At 37.2% G+C, this 20,476-nt stretch overlaps 2 protein-coding genes across 2 annotated transcripts; both read left to right on the top strand.

The window, feature by feature from the left end:
• Positions 1 to 6,850: 6,850 nt before the first annotated feature.
• LOC121501504 (olfactory receptor 4P4-like) lies at positions 6,851 to 7,780 on the top strand. Its single transcript, XM_041773567.1, has one exon. The coding sequence runs from the start codon at positions 6,851 to 6,853 to the stop codon at positions 7,778 to 7,780; it is 930 nt and encodes a 309-aa protein (XP_041629501.1).
• A 9,784-nt stretch (positions 7,781 to 17,564) lies between these two features.
• LOC121472243 (olfactory receptor 4P4-like) lies at positions 17,565 to 18,476 on the top strand. Its single transcript, XM_041723474.1, has one exon. It carries the CDS (start codon positions 17,565 to 17,567, stop codon positions 18,474 to 18,476), a length of 912 nt encoding a protein of 303 aa, XP_041579408.1.
• Positions 18,477 to 20,476: the final 2,000 nt, after the last annotated feature.

Below are 20,476 nucleotides of genomic sequence, written 5' to 3'. Positions count from 1 at the left end.
TTTATACTTGTGAGAGGGTATTTAAGCTAAATGAATGAAGTGTGAGCTCCCAAATCGTACAGAAAAAGATTAGATACAGACTCCCCCTTAGTGCTTGTGTAACCTTGGGTCCAAATTTCCTTATTTGCGAAACAGGGACAATAGTAAAATAATATACCTCATCAAGGCATAGTGTAGGTGAAATGGTTGTTATAGGAAAAGTACTTACTAAATACTAAAGTGCCTAGAATATATTATTACTTAATATTTGGTATTTAAACATTTTAGTCTAAATATATCACATAATTCAGCCCATACCTTTCAACTTCACATTTTGCTTTATTATAAATATGATAAGTCATTTTAAAAAGCCAAAAAATCAGGGTGCCTTGGTGGCTCAGTCAGTTAAGCATCTGACTCTGGTTTGGGCCTAGGTCATGATCTCAAGGTCTTGAGATCAAGTTCTGCACTGGCTCTGCATTCAGTGTGGGGTCTGCTTGAGATTCTCTCTCTCCTCCTGCCCCTGCCCCTGCTTGCTCTCTCTTTCAAATAAATAAATATTTTTAAAAAGGCAGAAAAATCATGTCAAATTGTCCTTGATACATTCTGTAGACTCTTATGCCTTAGTCATAATCCCCACTTCCAAATAAGGTAATGAAACTTTTTTTCTTTTTAACCTGTAGTTGACATGTGTTTGCAAATAATTCCTCAGAGATTTTTCTCAAGTAACTTAAAATTTAAGGGGAGATCCTTGAAAGAAATTCTTTAAATAAAAATATGCAAAAGATAGACTCAAATTTCTTTACCCCACAAACCCTGTAAATATTTGTGGTGTGTGTTTGTATGAGAGACGGGGGTGGGGAAGAGAGAGGGAGAGGAGAGGAACAGGTTTGTTTTGTTTTTATGGATCAAATAAAGACCACAAAGAAAATGATTTGAAGATGAGCCAGGAGGATATTAATGCATAAAGAAACTTTCCCAGAGGATTCTATGGGCACTGTTTTGCAGAATGTTTTTCTATATGGAACTGTGTTTTCCTAACTGATGTTCAATCATTGTAAGCTGAGCGACACTGGACCAAACATTGGGAAGGGTTGAGTCTTGCACCAATGTCCAGGACACATTCTAAACTGAGAGTTGAACTTGCTACTGTTTTGTTCTACAATTTTATGAAAGATTATCCTTGAATTCATATATGTACTTTAACCAATCATATTCTTCCAAATAAATAAGGAATAGGTTTGGATATTATCAATTTATACATAGAAAATACTTTGCTAAGCTCCATTGTTTCAACCCAGAACAAATTGATACAAACACCAATTTTTGTCTTTGCATTTAATGTATTTGTTTTTTTTAATAAATTAATTTTTATTGGTGTTCAATTTACCAACATACAGAATAACACCCAGTGCTCATCCCGTCAGTGCCCCCCTCAGTGCCCGTCACCCATTCACCCCCACCCCCCGCCCTCCTCCCCTTCCACCACCCCTAGTTCATTTCCCAGAGTTAGGAGTCTTCATGTTCTGTCTCCCTTCCTGATATTTCCCACACATTTCTTTTCCCTTCCCTTATATTCCCTTTCACTGTTATTTAAAATCCCCAAATGAATGAGAACATACACTGTATGTCCTTCTCCGATTGACTTACTGCACTCAGCATAATACCCTCCAGTGCCATCCACATTGAAGCAAACGGTGGGTATTTGTCGTTTCTAATGGCTGAGTAATATTCCATTGTATACATAAACCACATCTTCTTTATCCATTCATCTTTCGATGGACACCGAGGCTCCTTCCACAGTTTGGCTATTGTGGACATTGCTGCTGGAAACATCGGGGTGCAGGTGTACTGGCGTTTCATTGCATCTGAATCTTTGGGGTAAATCCCGAACAGTGCAATTGCTGGGTCGTAGGGCAGGTCTATTTTTAACTCTTTGAGGAACCTCCACACAGTTTTCCAGAGTGGCTGCACCAGTTCACATTCCCACCCACAGTGTAAGAGGGTTCCCTTTTCTCCACATCCTCTCCAACATTTGTGGTTTCCTGCCTTGTTAATTTCCCCCATTCTCACTGGTGTGAGGTGGTATCTCATTGTGGTTTTGATTTGTATTTCCCTGATGGCAAGTGATGCGGAGCATTTTCTCATGTGCATGTTGGCCATGTCCATGTCTTCCTCTGTGAGATTTCTCTTCATGTCTTTCGCCCATTTCATGATTGGATTGTTTGCTTCTTTGGTGTTGAGTTTAATAAGTTCTTTATAGATTTTGGAAACTAGCCCTTTATCTGATATGTCATTTGCAAATATCTTCTCCCATTCTGTAGGTTGTCTTTTAGTTTTGTTGACTGTATCCTTTGCTGTGCAAAAGCTTCTTATCTTGATGAAGTCCCAATAGTTCATTTTTACATTTGTTTCTTTTGCCTTTGTGGATGTATCTTGCAGGAAGTTACTGTGGCCAAGTTCAAAAAGGGTGTTGCCTGTGTGCTCCTCTAGGATTTTGATGGAATCTTGTCTCACATTTAGATCTCTCATCCATTTTGAGTTTATCTTTGTGTATTGTGAAAGAGAGTGGTCCAGTTTCATTCTTCTGCATGTGGATGTCCAATTTTCCCAGCACCATGTATTGAAGAGACTGTCTTTCTTCCAATGGATAGTCTTTCCCCCTTTATCAAATATTAGTTGACCATAAAGCTCAGGGTCGACTTCTGGGTTCTCTATTCGGTTCCATTGATCTATGTGTCTGTTTTTGTGCCAGTACCACACTGTCTTGATGACCACAGCTTTGTAGTACAACCTGAAATCTGGCATTGTGATGCCCCCAGCTATGGTTTTCTTTTTTAAAATCCCCCTGGCTATTCGGGGTCTTTTCTGATTCCCCTCAAATCTTAAAATAATTTGTTCTAACTCTCTGAAGAAAGTCCATGGTATTTTGATAGGGATTGCATTAAACGTGTAAATTGCCCTGGGTAACATTGACATTTTCACAATATTAATTCTGCCAATCCATGAGCATGGAATATTTTTCCATCTCTTTGTGTCTTCCTCAATTTCTTTCAGAAGTGTTCTATAGTTTTTAGGGTATAGATCCTTTACCTCTTTGGTTAGGTTTATTCCTAGGTATCTTATGCTTTTGGGTGCAATTGTAAATGGAATTGACTCCTTAATTTCTCTTTCTTCAGTCTCATTGTTAGTGTATAGAAATGCCATTGATTTCTGGGCATTGATTTTGTATCCTGCCACGCTACCAAATTGCTGTATGAGTTCTAGCAGTCTTGGGGTGGAGGCTTTTGGGTTTTCTATTTGGAGTATCATTTCATTGGCGAAGAGGGAGAGTTTGACTTCTTCTTTGCCAATTTGAATGCCTTTAATGTCTTTTTATAGTCTGATTGCTGAGGCGAGGACTTCCAATACTATGTTGAATAGCAGTGGTGAGAGTGGACATCCTTGTCTTGTTCCTGATCTTAGGGGAAAGGCTCCCAGTGTTTCCCCATTGATAATGATATTTGCTGTGGGCTTTTCGTATATGGCTTTTAAGATGTCGAGGAAAGTTCCCTCTATCCCAACACTCTGAAGTGTTTTGATCAGGAATGGATGCTGTATTTTGTCAAATGCTTTCTCTGTATCTAATGAGAGGATCATATGGTTCTTGATTTTTCTCTTGCTGATATGATGAATCACATTGATTGTTTTAGGAGTGTTGAACCAGCCTTGTGTCCCGGGGATAAATCCTACTTGGTCATGGTGAATAATTTTCTTAATGTGTTGTTGGATCCTATTGGCTAGTATCTTGTTGAGAATTTTTGCATCCATGTTCATGAGGCATATTGGTCTGTAATTCTCCTTTTTGGTGGGGAGGTTAAGGTCCATCCTGCTAAAAGATGAAAGGGCCAACCAGGAAATTAAGGAAGAATTAAAAAGATTCATGGAAACTAATGAGAATGAGGATACAACCATTCAAAATTTGGGATGCAGCAAAAGCAGTCCTGAGGGGGAAATACATCGCAATACAAGCATCCATTCAAAAACTGAAAAGAACTCAAATACAAAAGCTCACCTTACACATAAAGGAACTAGAGAAAAAACAGCAAATGGACCCCACGCCCAGCAGAAGATGAGAGTTAATTAAAATTCGAGCAGAACTCAATGAAATCGAGACCAAAAGAACTGTGGAACAGATCAACAGAACCAAGAGTTGGTTCTTTGAAAGAATTAATAAGAGAGATAAACCATTAGCCAACCTTATTAAAAAGAAGAGAGAGAAGACTCAAATTAATAAAATCATGAATGAGAAAGGAGAGATCACTACCAACACCAACGGAATACAAACGATTTTAAAAACATATTATGAACAGTTGTACGCCAATAAATTAGGAAATCTAGAAGAAATGGACGCATTCCTGGAAAGCCACAAACTACAAAAACTGGAGCAGGAAGAAATAGAACACCTGAATAGGCCAATAACCAGGGAGGAAATTGAAGCAGTCATCAAAAACCTACCAAGACACAAGAGTCCAGGGCCAGATGGCTTCCCTGGGGATTCTATCAAACGTTTAAAGAAGAAATCATAAGTATTCTACTAAAGCTGTTTGGAAAGATAGAAATAGATGGAGTACTTCCACATTCGTTCTATGAGGCCAGCATCACCTTAATTCCGAACCAGGCATTTAATGTATTTGTAACGAGTTTTTTAACTATCCTTTTGTAGTAGAATACAAAATCCTCAGGGAAAATAAATTAACTGATGAAAGTATTGATAATCTGTTTCCTTATATAACAACTTGTTCTTTTCCATTTTGGGGAGCGTTCTTCTTCACCCTTGATATTATCAGAATCATAAGCCTCTGTAAGTGAACTTTATTTCACTCTTGGCACAGGGCAGGCATATCCAGTATCACTACGAGCTGGAGCAGGAGGTTGGGAAGAATGAATTGCTCAGTACTAAGAAGAAAAAGGTAACAAGACATAGGAGACAGGATGCTCAGCTTCATGATCATTAGACCAGAGACTGTCCACTATATCATACTGTTCCCTCACTGGTATCATTAAAATAAATCATTGACATTAACAGTGTTTTAGGCAAGTCATGATTTTGTCGTGGCAGATATTTGTTCATGGGTAAAAGGTGATGGTTCAACATATTCACTCTCTGCTCTTAGGTCTACTGCATCTAAGTGACTGTGCAACTCTAACTGCATGTTTAAATATACAGGACACTATTTAATCACACTGGGTTCTTCAATACATCAACAGAAAACAACTAGCTTTCCACAATGTTTCTAATGTTTCAACAGCAGCCTCTAACATGTGTCTTTAGAATGATGGGAAAAAGGGAAAGTTTTTATATAACAATAAACTGTGTTCCTATATTCAGATGCTCAGATTGTGTTCCAGTTGCCTGTTCCCTTCCTCTCCATGTTCTGAATCTCGACCAAACCTGTCAAAAAGAAGAATCACTGAAAATATTATCAACTAATTAAGGATACTTCTCTGCTATGATTAAGAGCCTTGATTTTGTCCTAATTTCAATAATTTATCTTAAGTTCTACTGGATATGTTGAAAGTTTGTGTGTGATTCGTACATTATATATAAATTCCCAAATGTCCATCAACTGATGAATGGATAAAGAAGATGTGGTGGTACATATAAACAGTGAAATATTACTCAGTTATTAAAAGAATGAAATCTTGCAATTTGCAACAATGTGGATGGAGCTAGAGTGTATTATGTTAAGCAAAATAAGTCAATCAGAGAAAGACAAATACCATATGATCTCATTCATTTGTGGAATTTAAGAAACAAACTAGATGAACATAGGATAAGGGAAAAAATAAAGAAAGGGTAGCAGACCACAAAAGACTCTTAACTACAGAGAACAAAATGAGGGTTGTTGGAGGGAGGTGGGTGGGAGAGGGGCTAGATAGGTGATGGGTATTATGGAGGGCACTTGTGATGAGCACTGGGTGTTATACATGTAAGGTACAAATCACTAGATTCCATACCTGCACCCAATTTTACCATATATATCAAGTAGCTAAAATTTAAATGAAAAATTGAAACAAAAAAAAAGAAATATGACAATTACATGCAACACACACAAATATATGTAGCACAGTGAAGGGATGGTATTTGTTTAAACTTATATGGGTAGTTAATGGCAGAGATGGAGTAAGACCCGTATCTTTTAAGGAGGTGGAAAACAGCTGGAAGCCCATTTACTCAGTGGGTAATGTGGCATAGATGTTAAGAGCATAGAAATGGCATCTGATACAGGCATCTGATATCTTAGGTTGCTACCTAATACTTTAATATTTGGTGGAATTAACTGAACCAACCTATTTTTTCTGTTTCCTCATATGTAAAATGAGTATCAGAATAGTAACCATGCCTTGTTATGACTTCAATGCTTGCAAAATGTTTACAACAATTTCAAACATAATATATGCTTTTATCATATATAATTGGAGAGCAGCCCAGATGACTCAGTAGTTTAGCGCCGCCTTCAGCCTAGGGCATGATCCTAGAGTCCAGGGACCAGGTCCCACGTCAGGTTCCCTGCATGGAGCCTGCTTCTCCCTTTACCTGTGTTTCTGCCTCTCTCTCTCTCTCTCTCTCTCTCTCTCTCTCTGTGTGTGTGTGTGTGTCTCATGAATAAATAAATAAAATCTTTAAAAAATAAATAAATAAATATAATTTGAAATATAATGATGCACTTGCCCTGAAAGGACTTAAAAGAGTGTAGCAAATTCTCTATAATCTAAATCTTTTTTAATAAATATTCCAAAACTTAAAACACTATTGTAGATATCATATGTTCTTTATCATTTCAGATGAAGTAAGTTTCTGTTGTGTCTCTGGAATCACCTCAACCTCATGGAAAATCAGAACAATGTCACAGAATTTGTTTTCATGGGTCTGTGGGGAAATAAACAAATGGAGCTACTGCTCTTTCTCTTGTTCCTGCTCTGCTATTTGGCAATCTTAATGGGAAACTTCATCACCTTACTCACGATCATCCAAAGCCATCTAATTGAACAACCAATGTACTATTTTCTCTGTCACCTTTCCCTCATGGACCTCTGCTACACCTCCACTGTGGTCCCCAGGCTAATCAGGGACTTAGGTGCAGCCAGAAAAAACATTTCCTATAACAACTGTATGACCCAGCTCTTCACTGCCCACTTGCTGGCAGGGGTGGAGATATTCATCTTGGTGTCCATGGCTTTAGACCGCTATGTTGCCATTGTCAAGCCCCTGCATTACATGGTCATCATGAGCCGGCGGAGGTGTAACCTGTTGATCTTCATGGCCTGGGGTGTGGGGTTTTGGCACTCTGTAGCTCTATTGCTCTTGGTACTCAATCTACCTTTCTGTGGTCCTAATCAGATAGATCATTACATATGTGATGTGAAGCCTCTTTTGAAACTGGTGTGCAGAGATATTCGTGTTGTTAATATCTTGGTGATTTCAAATGCAGGAATGGTGGTGGTTGCTGTGTTTCTTGTCCTGGTGGCTTCTTACATTCTCATATTATATAATCTTAGGGCCCACTCCTCTGTAGGGAGACGCAAAGCTCTCTCCACCTGCAGCTCTCATGTAATGGTGGTCATTTTATTCTTTGTGCCTTGTATCTATATTTATGTTCTACCTGCAGGGAGTGAAAACAAGGATAAGGAGATCTCTGTGTTTTACACTGTGATTGCTCCCTTGTTGAATCCTCTCATTTATACCCTGAGAAACATGGAGATGAGAAATGCCATGTGGAAAGTGTGGTCTAAAATGGCACATATGAAATTCAGGTAAAGATGATATTCATTCCACTTCTAACCATGTGTTCCCAGGGTATTTATAATTTGAGATGTTATAGAAAACATATAGCCTTCTTTGGGGAGTTGAACTAAATGAGCTCTAACAATATAAGAGACAAGAAGCAAGTCACTGTGGTTCAGATTGCAATATGTACACTAAGGTTGCCAACTAGTTCCAGATGTGGTTGAATGGGTTTGAGGAATGCTAGAAATGTCTTTCTAAAACACATGCCTAATCATAGCACTGTCCTCTCCAGTAATGTACACAGAACAACATTTCCTTGGAATCAAATCCAAAGTTCTTGCTTGTTTATTAGAATTGGTCCTGGCTGAATCTGCTAATCTCAGAAGGCACTATAATGGTAGAAAGGATGGTGTTCAAATGACAAGTTTTTGGGTCAGGGAGAGCTCAGCGATTACCGACTCTGGTACATTTTTATCTTTGTGTCTTGGCAATTTGCTTTAATTATACATGCATTTCCATCTTTCCAATATCTATGAAATGTGTAATACTGTACTTTATAAAGTTGAAATATTGCCTTGGCTAACACGTGTGAAGATTGAGGAGGGCATATGGCTTCTAGAAACATAGATTTTTCCTCTTTTTGTACTTTTCTTCATTTGTTTCCCTCTCCTTGGATGCTTGCAGTCAGCTACACTGCACTCTACATTCTCCAAACATACTCTAAAGTCTATCAGCTCTATGACTATTTCCTCTATCTTTTCTGCTTATAATGCTGCTCCCATGATGCATTAGTGCTCATGTCTTACGTATAAGTCACACTCCTGATATTTTCTTATTCCAGAAGATTTTGCCAATTCATGAACAAACCAGTAGTATTTATTATTTCTTCCTTGTTTTGTTGCTATGAAACTGTGCAATTACTCCTTTTAAAATAATCCTGTGTTCCATCTTGGTGTTTCTTCTTATATGTTTTTCCAGTTTGATTGAGTCAACTCAGTCAAAAATGTACTGTATCTTTATTTTTCTTTTATCTATTTTGTAGGAATAAACCCATACAAATTAATAAATAAACAGTGAATTAAATTCAAAGATGCTATCTTTTCTTTTTATTGGATTTTACATGCTGTTCTCACATATCCAGCACTTCCCCTTATGTTATGAACTATCATGCATTAGTAATAAAATATGTAATGTCAGAAAAGTTAAAAATTCAACATACATCCCGTGTAGCTCTCAGGAAAGGAATAAAATCCATGAGATTCCAGCTCCCTATTATGTCTTTTTACTTATTTTCTACATTTGAAGGTGCTACTACTTTAATTTTCTTTTATCCTCTTGTCTTTTGAATCATATAATCCCATTAGCTCTGTGTCTTGGTTCCCATTTGTGTAGACATTTCTCTCTGCTGAAGCATTTGCCCTTTCTCAGAAGAATGATTGCATATTTTGGACATAGAGTTCACTCAGCTGAAATACTCCTGCCCGAGAGTAAGGAGAATTCCAGGAAAAACCATAAATGTGATGGTGTTTATCTTCTGTGTCAGGAAATCTTCTTTTGTTACTTGTAGTTTTAGAACTTTTCACATCTAACTGATAACTTATTTTTTTCATGGATCCATGATAACCTGTAAAATAGCAAGGGAAAATGTTCTACTTCATAGGAAATTAAGTCTGTCTAGTTATTGTTTGGTTTGTCTTCGATTAACATATTAATTATCCAAGGATTTATTGATTATTTTGTATTGTATAATAATGTAGCATGTACATTTGTGCTAGCCTGTAGCCTAATATCTTCAAAAATACCTGAAATCTCAGTTTTATAAATAATCCCATATAACCCACAAAACAAATGGTTTTAGAAGGGGCTAGAAAATAACGAAAAATAAAACAAAATAAATTCTCAGAAGAGCAAGTTAATATGAACCGAGACACATGGAGGGCTTAGGGTTACACATGAGGTACTTGTATGCATCTCTAAGGAGTATCCTGGTGTATTTGTGTGTGTCATTGGTAAACATATGACCAGCTGTCTCCTTCTGTTATTGACACAATTCTCTCTTCTTTGAGAGAAGCTTGGTCAAAAACATTATGTTGAAATAGACAACCAGTAAAACAGTGAGTTCTGATATCCATCATGCTAAAGTAGTAGAATCTCTTATTTCTGCAGGGTTACTACACTTTCTTTTTTTAAAAGATGTGGTTTATGTATACAATGGAATATTACTCAGCAATTAGAAACGACAAATACCCACCATTTGCTTCAACGTGGATGGAACTGGAGGGTATTATGCTGAGTGAAATAAGTCAATCGGAGAGGGACAAACAGTGTATGTTCTCATTCATTTGGGGAATATGAATAATGGTGAAAGGGAATATAAAGGAAGGGAGAAGAAATGTTGGGAAATATCAGGAAGGGAGACAGAACATAAAGACTCCTAACTCGGGGAAACGAACTAGGGGTGGTGGAAGGGGAGGAGGGCGGGTGTTGGAGGGGAATGGGTGACGGGCACTGAGGTGGACACTTGACGGGATGAGCACTGGGTGTTTTTCTGTATGTTGGTAAATTGAACACCAATAAAAATTAATTAAAAAAATATCAGTAATAATATATCAGTAATAAAACTGATACTTCAAATTGCAAAAAAAAAAAAAAGATTTATTTATTTATGATAGACACAGAAGAGAGAGAGAGGCAGAGACACAGGCAGAGGGAAAAGCAGGCTCCATGCCAGGAGCCCGATGCGGGACTCGATCCGGGGACTCCAGGATCGCGCCCTGGGCCAAAGGCAGGTGCCGAACCGCTGAGCCACCCAGGGATCGCTGATTACTACAATTTTATAGCCGGGAAGCATATAGTAGACATAAAAACCTGCTCCTTTCCCTCACAGAAAGCACACAGTTCCTTTTCTTATTTTTATCTAGTAGCTCTTTGAGCAAATCGTTTTAACTTCTAAAGAATTGTGTGTGTGTGTGTATAAAATTGAAGTACTATTTTTATTTTTTAAATTTTTTATTAGAGTTCATTCGCAAACATATAGTATAACACCCAGTGCTTCAGCATATAGTATAACACCCAGTGCTCATCCCATCAACTGCCCTCTTCAGGGCCTATCACCCAATCACCCCATCCCCCCACCTGCCTCCCCTTCCACTACCCCTTGTTCATTGCCCAGAGTTAGGAGTCTCTCATGTTTTGTCACCATTTCTAATTTTTCCCACTCATTTCCTCTCCTTTCCTCTATAATCCATTCAAGAAACAAACAATCCAATCATGAAATGGGCAAAAGACATGAAAAGAAATGTCACCAAAGAAGGCATACACATGGCCAACAAGCACGTGAGAAAATGCTCTGCATCACTTGCCATCAGGGAAATACAGATCAAAACCACGATGAGATATCACCGCACACCAGTGAGAATGGGGAAAATTAACAAGACAGGAAATAACAAATGTTGTAGAGGATGTGGAGAAAGAGGAACCCTCTTGCCCTGTTGGTGGGAATGCAAACAGGTACAGCCACTCTGGAAAACTGTGTGAAGGTTCCTCAAAGAGTTAAAAAGAGAGTCTACCCTATGACATAGCAATTGCACTACTGGGTATTTACCCCAAAGAATTGTGTTCTTATTGGAACAATGGAACTAACATTACTTATCTCACAATATGCACTATTGTGAGATGAGATGATATAATGACCCTAAGACACAAAATAATTTCTCAATAATTGTTGTTATTGTGGTTGTTATCATTATTTTGTAGTGGCTAAGATCCTATAAAAATGTATCTGAAGTTTAATGTGTATAAAGGAAATTGTTAATATGTGGATCTGTGCATAATGGAAGAATATTGGTTCACTGAATGTCAGTGTGCACATTTTGGGCTCAGCCAAATAAACTGCAGAAATGAAATCACATAGGACTAAGCCAATGGAAAACAGAATAAATTTTGCATTGAGTCCTGATTTCCCCCCATGTTTTATTATATTCTCACCTGACAAAATAACTTTTTTACACTAACATGTGTATAAAGAACAGGTTGGTTATTCTTTTACCATTCCTTTTCTTCTGCCCTCCATTTCCCTACCATCTATTTCCTCATTGTTAATCCATGACAATAAATAACCCATTTCGAGTCCGGATATTGCAGGTCACTATTTTATCCATCTATCTACTCTACTGATGCAGGTTACTGTAGATAATGATGCATTTGGACTGTACTGCATCTGCTTGGTTCTGTTTGTCTTTCCCCATCTCAGATTTTTTTGAAGACTTTTTTTAAGATTTTAATTTATTTATTCATGATAGAGAGAGAGAGAGAGAGAGAGAGAGAGGGAGAGACACAGGCAGAGGGAGAAGCAGGCTCCATGCCCAGAGCCTGACGTGGGACTCCATCCCCAGACTCCAGGATCATGCCCTGGGCCAAAGGCAGGCACTGAACCGCTGAGCCACCCAGGGATCCCCCGCATCTCAGATTTTTCCAAACTACTGTAAAAGTAAATTTCCAACTTGAGCAAAAAAGCCTACTTAAGAGAGTCTTTCTTTAAAAAATAAGATCAGGAAGCCATAAGTGAGGAAGAATTTATGCACGTCCTCATTGAAGAAACCATGAAGATTTTTTAAATTTTCAGAGAGGGATCCCTGGGTGGCGCAGCGGTTTGGCGCCTGCCTTTGGCCCAGGGCGCGATCCTGGAGACCCCGGATCGAATCCCACGTCGGGCTCCCGGTGCATGGAGCCTGCTTCTCCCTCCGCCTGTGTCTCTGCCTCTCTCTCTCTCTCTGTGACTATCATAAATAAATAAAAAATTAAAAAAAAATAAAATAAAAAAAAAATAAATTTTCAGAGAGCTGCAAGCCCTCAGCCTGGACTTAACTTCCTCCTCACCCTGACCCCTGAATCATCTGGATTCTTTACTTCTAAAGGAGCTCCAATCCCTCATTTAGCCCAACCAATCCCAGCTGCCCTAATTCCAATCTCTGTTTTGCATGGATAACTTGAATGAGAATTACACTCACAGCCTTTCAGCTATATGACTCTGCTTCACTTTGTCTTCCTGGGAACACACTTTAGGTTTCTACCTGAGTCTGTGTCTTCAAAATAGCAATTCTAACGGCCCAAAAAATGTTTATATTATTACTGTTATTACTTTTAAATGTCTGAGAGAGACACAGAGAGAGACAGAGACATAAGCAGAGGGAGAAGCAGGCTCCCTGCAGGGAACCCAATGCAGGACTCCATCCCAGGAGCCCAGAATCATGCCCTGAGATGAAGGCAGATAGTCATCAACCACTGAGCCACACCCCGGGATCCCAAATGGTTGTGTGTTTTAATTTTCAGTGAATTCTTTCTTAGTCAGCACTACCCTAATACTATTCCATGCAATATGATTTTTTTTCTTCAGAAAGCAAGATGAGCCCAATGTCGGCTTGTGGAGCCTCCAGAGAAACTTCTTGACACAGGCTAGCACACAGATAAGTAAAGTTATATCCAGAAAATGCCCACAGGCACCAGGGTCAGTCCCATGGAGAGCAACACAGAGCCTTGGACGAAGTTCTGTTCAGAAATGCCTCTGGGAGATAATTTTCCAGAGTTGCAAATACCTATTAATTCTTGTGTTGTCATATGTTATATTCTGCTCTTCTGAATCAACTTTCCCTTTAGGGATACGCACAAAATAAATAACTCATAGAACTTAAAATGTATATTTGTTTTTGCAAGGATCTCAAAATACTTACAATTTTTTTTAAGTCTGAAAATCCACTTCTTATATTCCTGATGGTCAATGGATGTTTAAGTTCTACTCTCCTTGTAAATATATAATGTCCTAAGATATGTTGATATTCCTTAAATAATTTTAGAGAATCAACCTAAATGTGTCTAAATAATTGGTTTATAATCTCTGCATTTTATTTCATCTTTAGATACTGGAGAAGGATCAGCAGAGTGAGTACCTCAGGTGGGAGCCCTCCTGATTTGATCTAAAACTGATCTTACAGAGACTGAAAGCTAATGATCGGTGAATTAACCATGGCATTTTCATTGGAGAATGCTCCACCAACTGTGCTTTGGGTTGGTTATCTGCTACTTAAATTTATTCCATTTAATCCCGATAATAGGCTATATTTTCTGTAGCAGCATAAGATAATTTGATTACTACAAAAACAATTTAGCCAACTGTAGTCTTATTATACATTATTATGAGGAGAATTCCACTTAAGAACGAAAACAGTTGAGGTTAATGAAATCTTTAAGTTTCAGTGAACTTTATTGAGTTCCTTTTTGGTTGCTTTTATATTTTTCTCCATATTCTCTTGTGAATAGCCCAGTTTATGATTGCATGTCCCAATGATGGATAACTTACTAACTTTCAAAAAACCTTGTCACCCTAAAATGGACTAGATTTATTTGACTGAATTAAGGTGACTTTATAGTTGGCCATATTCTGATATCATTAGGAGAAAATTTCAACTCATAGTGGAAACTCTAAGAACAATTATTCTTATTGTTTAAATAGCACAATCAAAAGACAATGCAGCATTGTTTATGTAGTGCAACCAAAGAAATAAAGTAATAATTTGACTGTATCTTTACTGTGCAGGGAAATGGGAGGCTAGATTAATAGTATTAAGAAAAGCCAAAGACAACCAATGCTTTAGAGTGATTCTATTTCTCTTTACTAACTGATGTTCCAAATTGAAATTTATCATGGTCATCCTCTTTAATATATATTGTGATATTTTGTGGGAGGATTTTGTTTCCTTGTGAGGCTGGTTATATATGCGCACATGGCAATTTCAGAGACTGTTGACTCCAAAAGGTAAAAAAGGAAACTAATGTGCGGATTTGAACCTTGAATGACACTGGGGTGGTTTACATTATTTTTGGTATTCTTCAATATATTTCTGGATTATGTAATAGTTAATGGATTCTATAAATGTGGACAATGAAATTTTAAGAGGTCAGCAGTAACCTCAACATTCATAAATGGTATGGAAGGGGAAAATTAATTTTGTGTACTGAGATCTTATTAAAAGTTAGTGGATATAGGAAAGGAAGACAATAAAGTAAATGAGAAAAATGTTTTGATAGTGTCTGCTTAAAATGGTTGATCGACTTCTCATAGAACATTGGCCAGATTAGTCTGATTTTAAACTGTACACATCAATTCTAAATAACCATAACTAAAATGGAATAAAGCAAATATAAGGACACAGTTCACTTAATATCAAACCTCTGACTAGTAGGAGCATTTAGGTAACTGGTTTTCTCTTTATATTCAGATTGTTACTGCTGTAGAAACATAATCTGAATCAAAAGCATTCTCCATTCAGTTATTATCCTTCTCTGTGTGTCTACATCTTTTTTGTTCTGGGATTCCAACCAGGGAATGAGTAATATTTCTTCCTCTCATCACTTATGATTTCGATTATTTAACAAATAGAGGACATGTGGTCAAGAATATAGTATGTGTTTCAAGGACAATAATTTTCTCACTGGACTGCATTCACAGGTCCCTTTTATTTCAGCAAACAGCAGTGATCATGATAGCATGTCTCCTTATATATCAGGATGAAAGTTTAAGAGCTACTGTGCGTGGAACATCTGTGATAATCCAGAAATTGAGACAGGCTCCTACCTGAAAGAAAGCTCATTTTGCTAAAACCCATGAAAAATTATTTCAAAGTTATTTGGGATCAAGAATTCTGGACCATATATTTATATGAACTGCAAAATATATCCCTCCCCCAACTATTCATAAACGTAGTTTAGGTAATTGGTAATCTGTCACCTTGCATACTTTTTTTTTTTATTGAGATAAGAATCAACATGCCTCTTCTCCCTGCTGGCCTCCAGGATACCCGAACTTTGTTCTTTGCTCACAAGAATGGGATGCAACCCCGGACTGGTTGGGAATCAAGATATCTGTCCTCCACATGATATTAGTTTTTGATGCTAATACATTACTTAGATTTCCTTTATCTGAATCTCTTTATTGAAAATCAGGGGTTTGGATATACAATTGACATCTTTAAGTTGTTTAATAACCGACTTATCTAACAATTAACTTTAAGTCCATTTGTTTTAGGCAAACACAACTCTCTGTAAACAGTATGCCATTTCCTAAATTAGGAATCAGCACTGGCTGTAATAAGGTAAGGTGAAAATTGATCAATGAATTATAAAATTATTAACCTCTATTTAAATACTGTTCACTGTTGAACACTGTGAACCTGATAATTACTTTTGCTTTGTTAAAGACAAGAGCGAGATCAGAAAGCCTGATAGCAGTACTAAAGTCATAGTGGCAACAGAAGGAGATTTTTTTCTTCTTGATGACATTAGGGTTTAATGATAATTTAAAACAGAGTTTCTTAGAGTATACACCACTTTAAAATGCTACATCAGTTACCTCTAAAATGATCCTAAAGACACATGTCTTGAGTTTGTTAGCTGTTTTGATGGCTTCTAAATAACTTTGCTACAGTTATATTCTGTGTTTTTAAAATATTCAACCAAGTGCCCAGATATAGTGGTTTCATTGCATCAGACAAAGGTGGAAAGTGTGCTGCAAAGTTTGCAACTCATTAAGTGTCCGTTAATTCCTCAACACTGGCTAAAACAGCTCCCAGGGTGCATTCCCTGTTCCTACACTCTATTTCCCTATCTATAGATAATGACTCAAGTTTGTGCAAGATACAAACTTGTGAATCTTTGATCCAATCACTAATGCAACATCTAGTTACTGAGTGCTGAGACAAATTTCCCTTGGAATTACATTCTGTAACAGATTCTTTGGTTGAATGTTATGCCTAGATTGTGTATAAAATAGTGAAGTTCCTAGGAAAAGTCATGAATTATGAAGAGTGCAAATATGCTTGGGCAATTTCTTTTTATTTATCATTTATCACTTGCCATCACAAATTTATTTTTCAACAAAATTTTTTGTTTAGTTTGTAATCTGTAAATAGGATAAATGAATAAATTGGCTCTTTATTTTTTACAACTTGAATCCATTGACAGTCTATTTGCTGCATAATTTTCAAGCATTCTTTGCTTTTAATGTGCCTGAACCTATTTTAGTTTAATATGTGCAATATATATTTGTCCACAGGGCAAGGAAGATTATCTTTATTTTTAATTTTTTTTTTTAGAGAGAGAGAAGAGGGAGAGAGCAGAAGCTGAGGGAGAGAAAGAGAGAATCTTAAGCAGGTTCCATGCCTGACACTGGGCTCTGTCCTGTTCTTCTTTCAGGATGATCTGGACAAATTCTGTTTTATTCGGGACTGTGTCTTCAGGATAGATAATTTATTTAAAAATATCAGTTTGTGGAGCACCTGGGTGTCTCATTTAGTTAAGCATCCAACTCTTAACCTTCAGCTCAGGTCATGATCTCAGAGTACACATTATAACGCACATGTTTATTTTTAAAAATCATGTAAATTATATTCCTTTTGTTATATAATATTATAACTGACAATAATAAAATTGCTTCTTTAACAGCAAACTAACATTTAAATATCCTTAATCATTAATGGTAAAGTTGAGATTTTACCCTATTGTTCCCATTATAGAATTATTTACAATAGATTTGAAAAGTGAGAAAAATAAAAAAGAAGCATAAATCTCAATGTCAGGAATAATTAATATCACTTATTCAATGACATCAGTCTGATTTTTTGAAAATTTATGGTATTTTTGTCATGATACTAATTTTGTCTAGATTCATGTTTTCTTTCTTTTCAGATATTTTTTTCTTTCTTTTTTTTTTTTTTTCAGATATTGAACCCATCTGTTTACAATATATGCCAGTCCAAAACACATGGAGGGCCAGAGGAATGTCTCAGAATTCATTCTTTTGGGACTTTCGCATGACCAGAACATGCAAATATTTTGCTTTGTGCTCTTCTTATTCTGTTATGCGGCTCTCTTGGTAGGAAACCTTCTGATCCTTGTCTCTATTCGAGGCAGCCCTCTTTTTCACCAACCAATGTACTACTTCCTCAGCCACTTATCCACTTTGGACATCTGCTATACCTCTAGCGTTACACCCAAATTAATTGCTGACCTGCTAGTGGAAAGAAAAGCCATCTCCTATGGTAATTGTATGTTACAGGTCTTTGCCATGCACTTCTTTGGAATGATTGAAGTTCTAATCCTTACAGTCATGGCCTTTGATCGCTATGCTGCCATCTGCAAACCTCTCCACTACCTGCTTATCATGAACAGGACAAGGTGCAATCTCCTAGTCTTAGCTGCTTGGGCTGGTGGGGCTGTCCACTCCTTTCCTCAATTCTGTATGGTAATCAGGTTGCCCTTCTGTGGGCCTAATGAGATTGATCACTATTTCTGTGATATATTTCCTTTGCTAAAGGTTGCCTGCACTGATACCTACATCACTGGTGTCCTTATGGTTGTCAATTCGGGAATGGTTACCTTAGTGACATTTGTGGTTTTATTTTTTTCTTATGTCATTATATTATTCACTTTAAGAAATCACTCAGCGGAAGGAAGACGCAAAGCCCTCTCTACCTGTGGATCTCACATCACAGTTATAGTTTTATTTTTTGGGCCTTCCATCTTTGCCTACCTTAGACCTCCAACCAATTTCCCTGAGGATAAAGTATTTGCTCTGTTTTACACCATCATTGCTCCTATGTTCAATCCTTTAATCTATACTCTGAGAAATTCAGAGATGAAAAATGCCATGAGAAAATTTTGGTGTCAAACATGAGAGCTCAACATCATTTTAGCAAAACAGAGGGGCAGTTACATGTGGATATGGGAGGGAGGAAACCATCTGACAGGGTAATTCTCCTATTGGTATCATGTTATGAGTGACAGAACTTAGGACTTAGAGTTTCATAATAACTCAAAGAAATATTAATTCAACCATACAAACATAAGCTTAAAACATAGTTAATTTTGTGGATTTTGAGATGGCATGAGCAAGTTTACATGCATAAAAAGTTATATGTGCAGTTAAGACAACGCCATATGAGCTGTGAATTGTGATGTAAAAAAGAAAATTCTAATAATAATTGTATTAGAAAAGTCAGGTTTGGTGGCTAGACCACATGATGAAACATTCTGGATGGCAAAGGAGTAGTTAAAACCCATGATTTTATAACCAAGTTTTGGTTCATGATAGGGTCTTCAGCTAAATGAACTCAAGTAGTATTTAGAAGTTTATTACACATCAAGAAGTCTGCATAACAGAACCTGATTTAAAGCGATACCCTGGTTTTAAACTCTTGGCTACACATTGGAAATAAAAATTAACTAGTAGGGCAACCGCAGTGGCCCAGTGGTTTAGCGTCGCCTTCAGCCAGGGCATGATCCTGGAGACCTGGGATCGAGTCCCGCGTTGGGCTCCCTGCATGGAGCCTCCTTCTCCCTCTGCTTGTGTCTCTGCCTCTCTCTCTGTGTTTCTCATGAATAAGTAAATAAAATCTTTAAAACATATGTATACTAGTAAAAATAGAGTGAAGTCAGTTACCCAGGGTATTAAAAACACACTCACTGCTCTTGTACGTATTGGCTCATGTAAGAAATCCATAAAGGAACAGCGATCTATGAAATGCCAGAAATTAGTATGAATTAAAAAAAAAATAAAGTGAAGCCTCTATTTATTAGACCCAGAGGCTTTCTTATGTTCGCATGTAAAACATAAGCAAAAAGCAAATAAGAGCTCAAATTAACAAAAACTTCAATCAAAAAACCCCGTGACACAAGTCATGGAAATGAATGGAAATACAAATCATCTTTGTAAATAACCTGAAGAGTAGATGCATTAGAAGTATTTCCTAGAGGAACCCGAAAAAAAATTCGATGTGATCTGTTTATTTGAATGTCTGACAAGATACAAAAAGAAACGACTTCTTAGAAACCAGAGCAAGTATCATTAAGACAGAAGAGATTGTGTAACCAGGATAGGATGATGGTGAAAATACATAAGGACAGTTTTGTCCATATAAATGCAATACTAAAATTATAATGATTATACAAGGCCCTATATACAGAAGGAAGGAAGGGTAGAAAAATTGATAAGGGAGATGTAATTCATTAGTGTTTTTATAGCACAGACAAGCTGGACAGATGACTAGTTGGTCGAGTTAGTAATGAAACAAAAATATTGCCAGATTTAAAAGTTCCAGTTTTACCCCTTATTTAATGTTTATTTTTTCCAAATTTACTCAACTTACCATTCTGCAGTTCTGCTCATATAGATCACTACATACATGATATAAAGTCCCTTTTGAAACTGGTGTGCAAAGAAACCTGTGTTGTACAATCTTAGTGATTGCTATTTCAGGGATGGTAGGGTGGTGGCAGCCTTTTTTGTTGTCTTGGTGGCTTCTTACATATTCATATCACATAATCTTAGGACCCACTCCTTCGCCGGGTAATGCAAAGCTCTCTCCACCTGCAGCTCTCATGTAATGGTGGTAGTTTTATTCTTCGTGCCCTGTATCTGTACTTAGGTTCTACCTGCAGGGAGCGAGAACAGAGATGAGGAACTCTCCATATTTACACTGTGATCGCCCTCATGCTGAATCCTCTTAACTGGATTTTGAGAAAGACAGAGATGAAAATTGCCATGGGGAATGTGTGGTCTACAATGACACGTCAGAATTCATGTAAATAAGGTAGTATTCATTGTACTTTCAATCCTGTGTACCCAAGGCATGTATTATTTGAGATATTATACAAAGCATATAAGCTTTCTTTGGG

This window comes from Vulpes lagopus, chromosome 11 (genome assembly GCF_018345385.1).
Source record: "Vulpes lagopus strain Blue_001 chromosome 11, ASM1834538v1, whole genome shotgun sequence".
In the NCBI taxonomy this organism is placed as follows: domain Eukaryota; kingdom Metazoa; phylum Chordata; class Mammalia; order Carnivora; family Canidae; genus Vulpes; species Vulpes lagopus.
This window is presented reverse-complemented; position numbering and strand designations above follow the sequence as displayed.

What these genes read in the sequence shown, in the direction of transcription:
- LOC121501504 (XM_041773567.1), top strand. Translation starts at nt 6,851, where the DNA reads ATGGAAAATCAGAACAATGTCACAGAATTTGTTTTCATGGGTCTGTGG.
- LOC121472243 (XM_041723474.1), top strand. Translation starts at nt 17,565, where the DNA reads ATGGAGGGCCAGAGGAATGTCTCAGAATTCATTCTTTTGGGACTTTCG.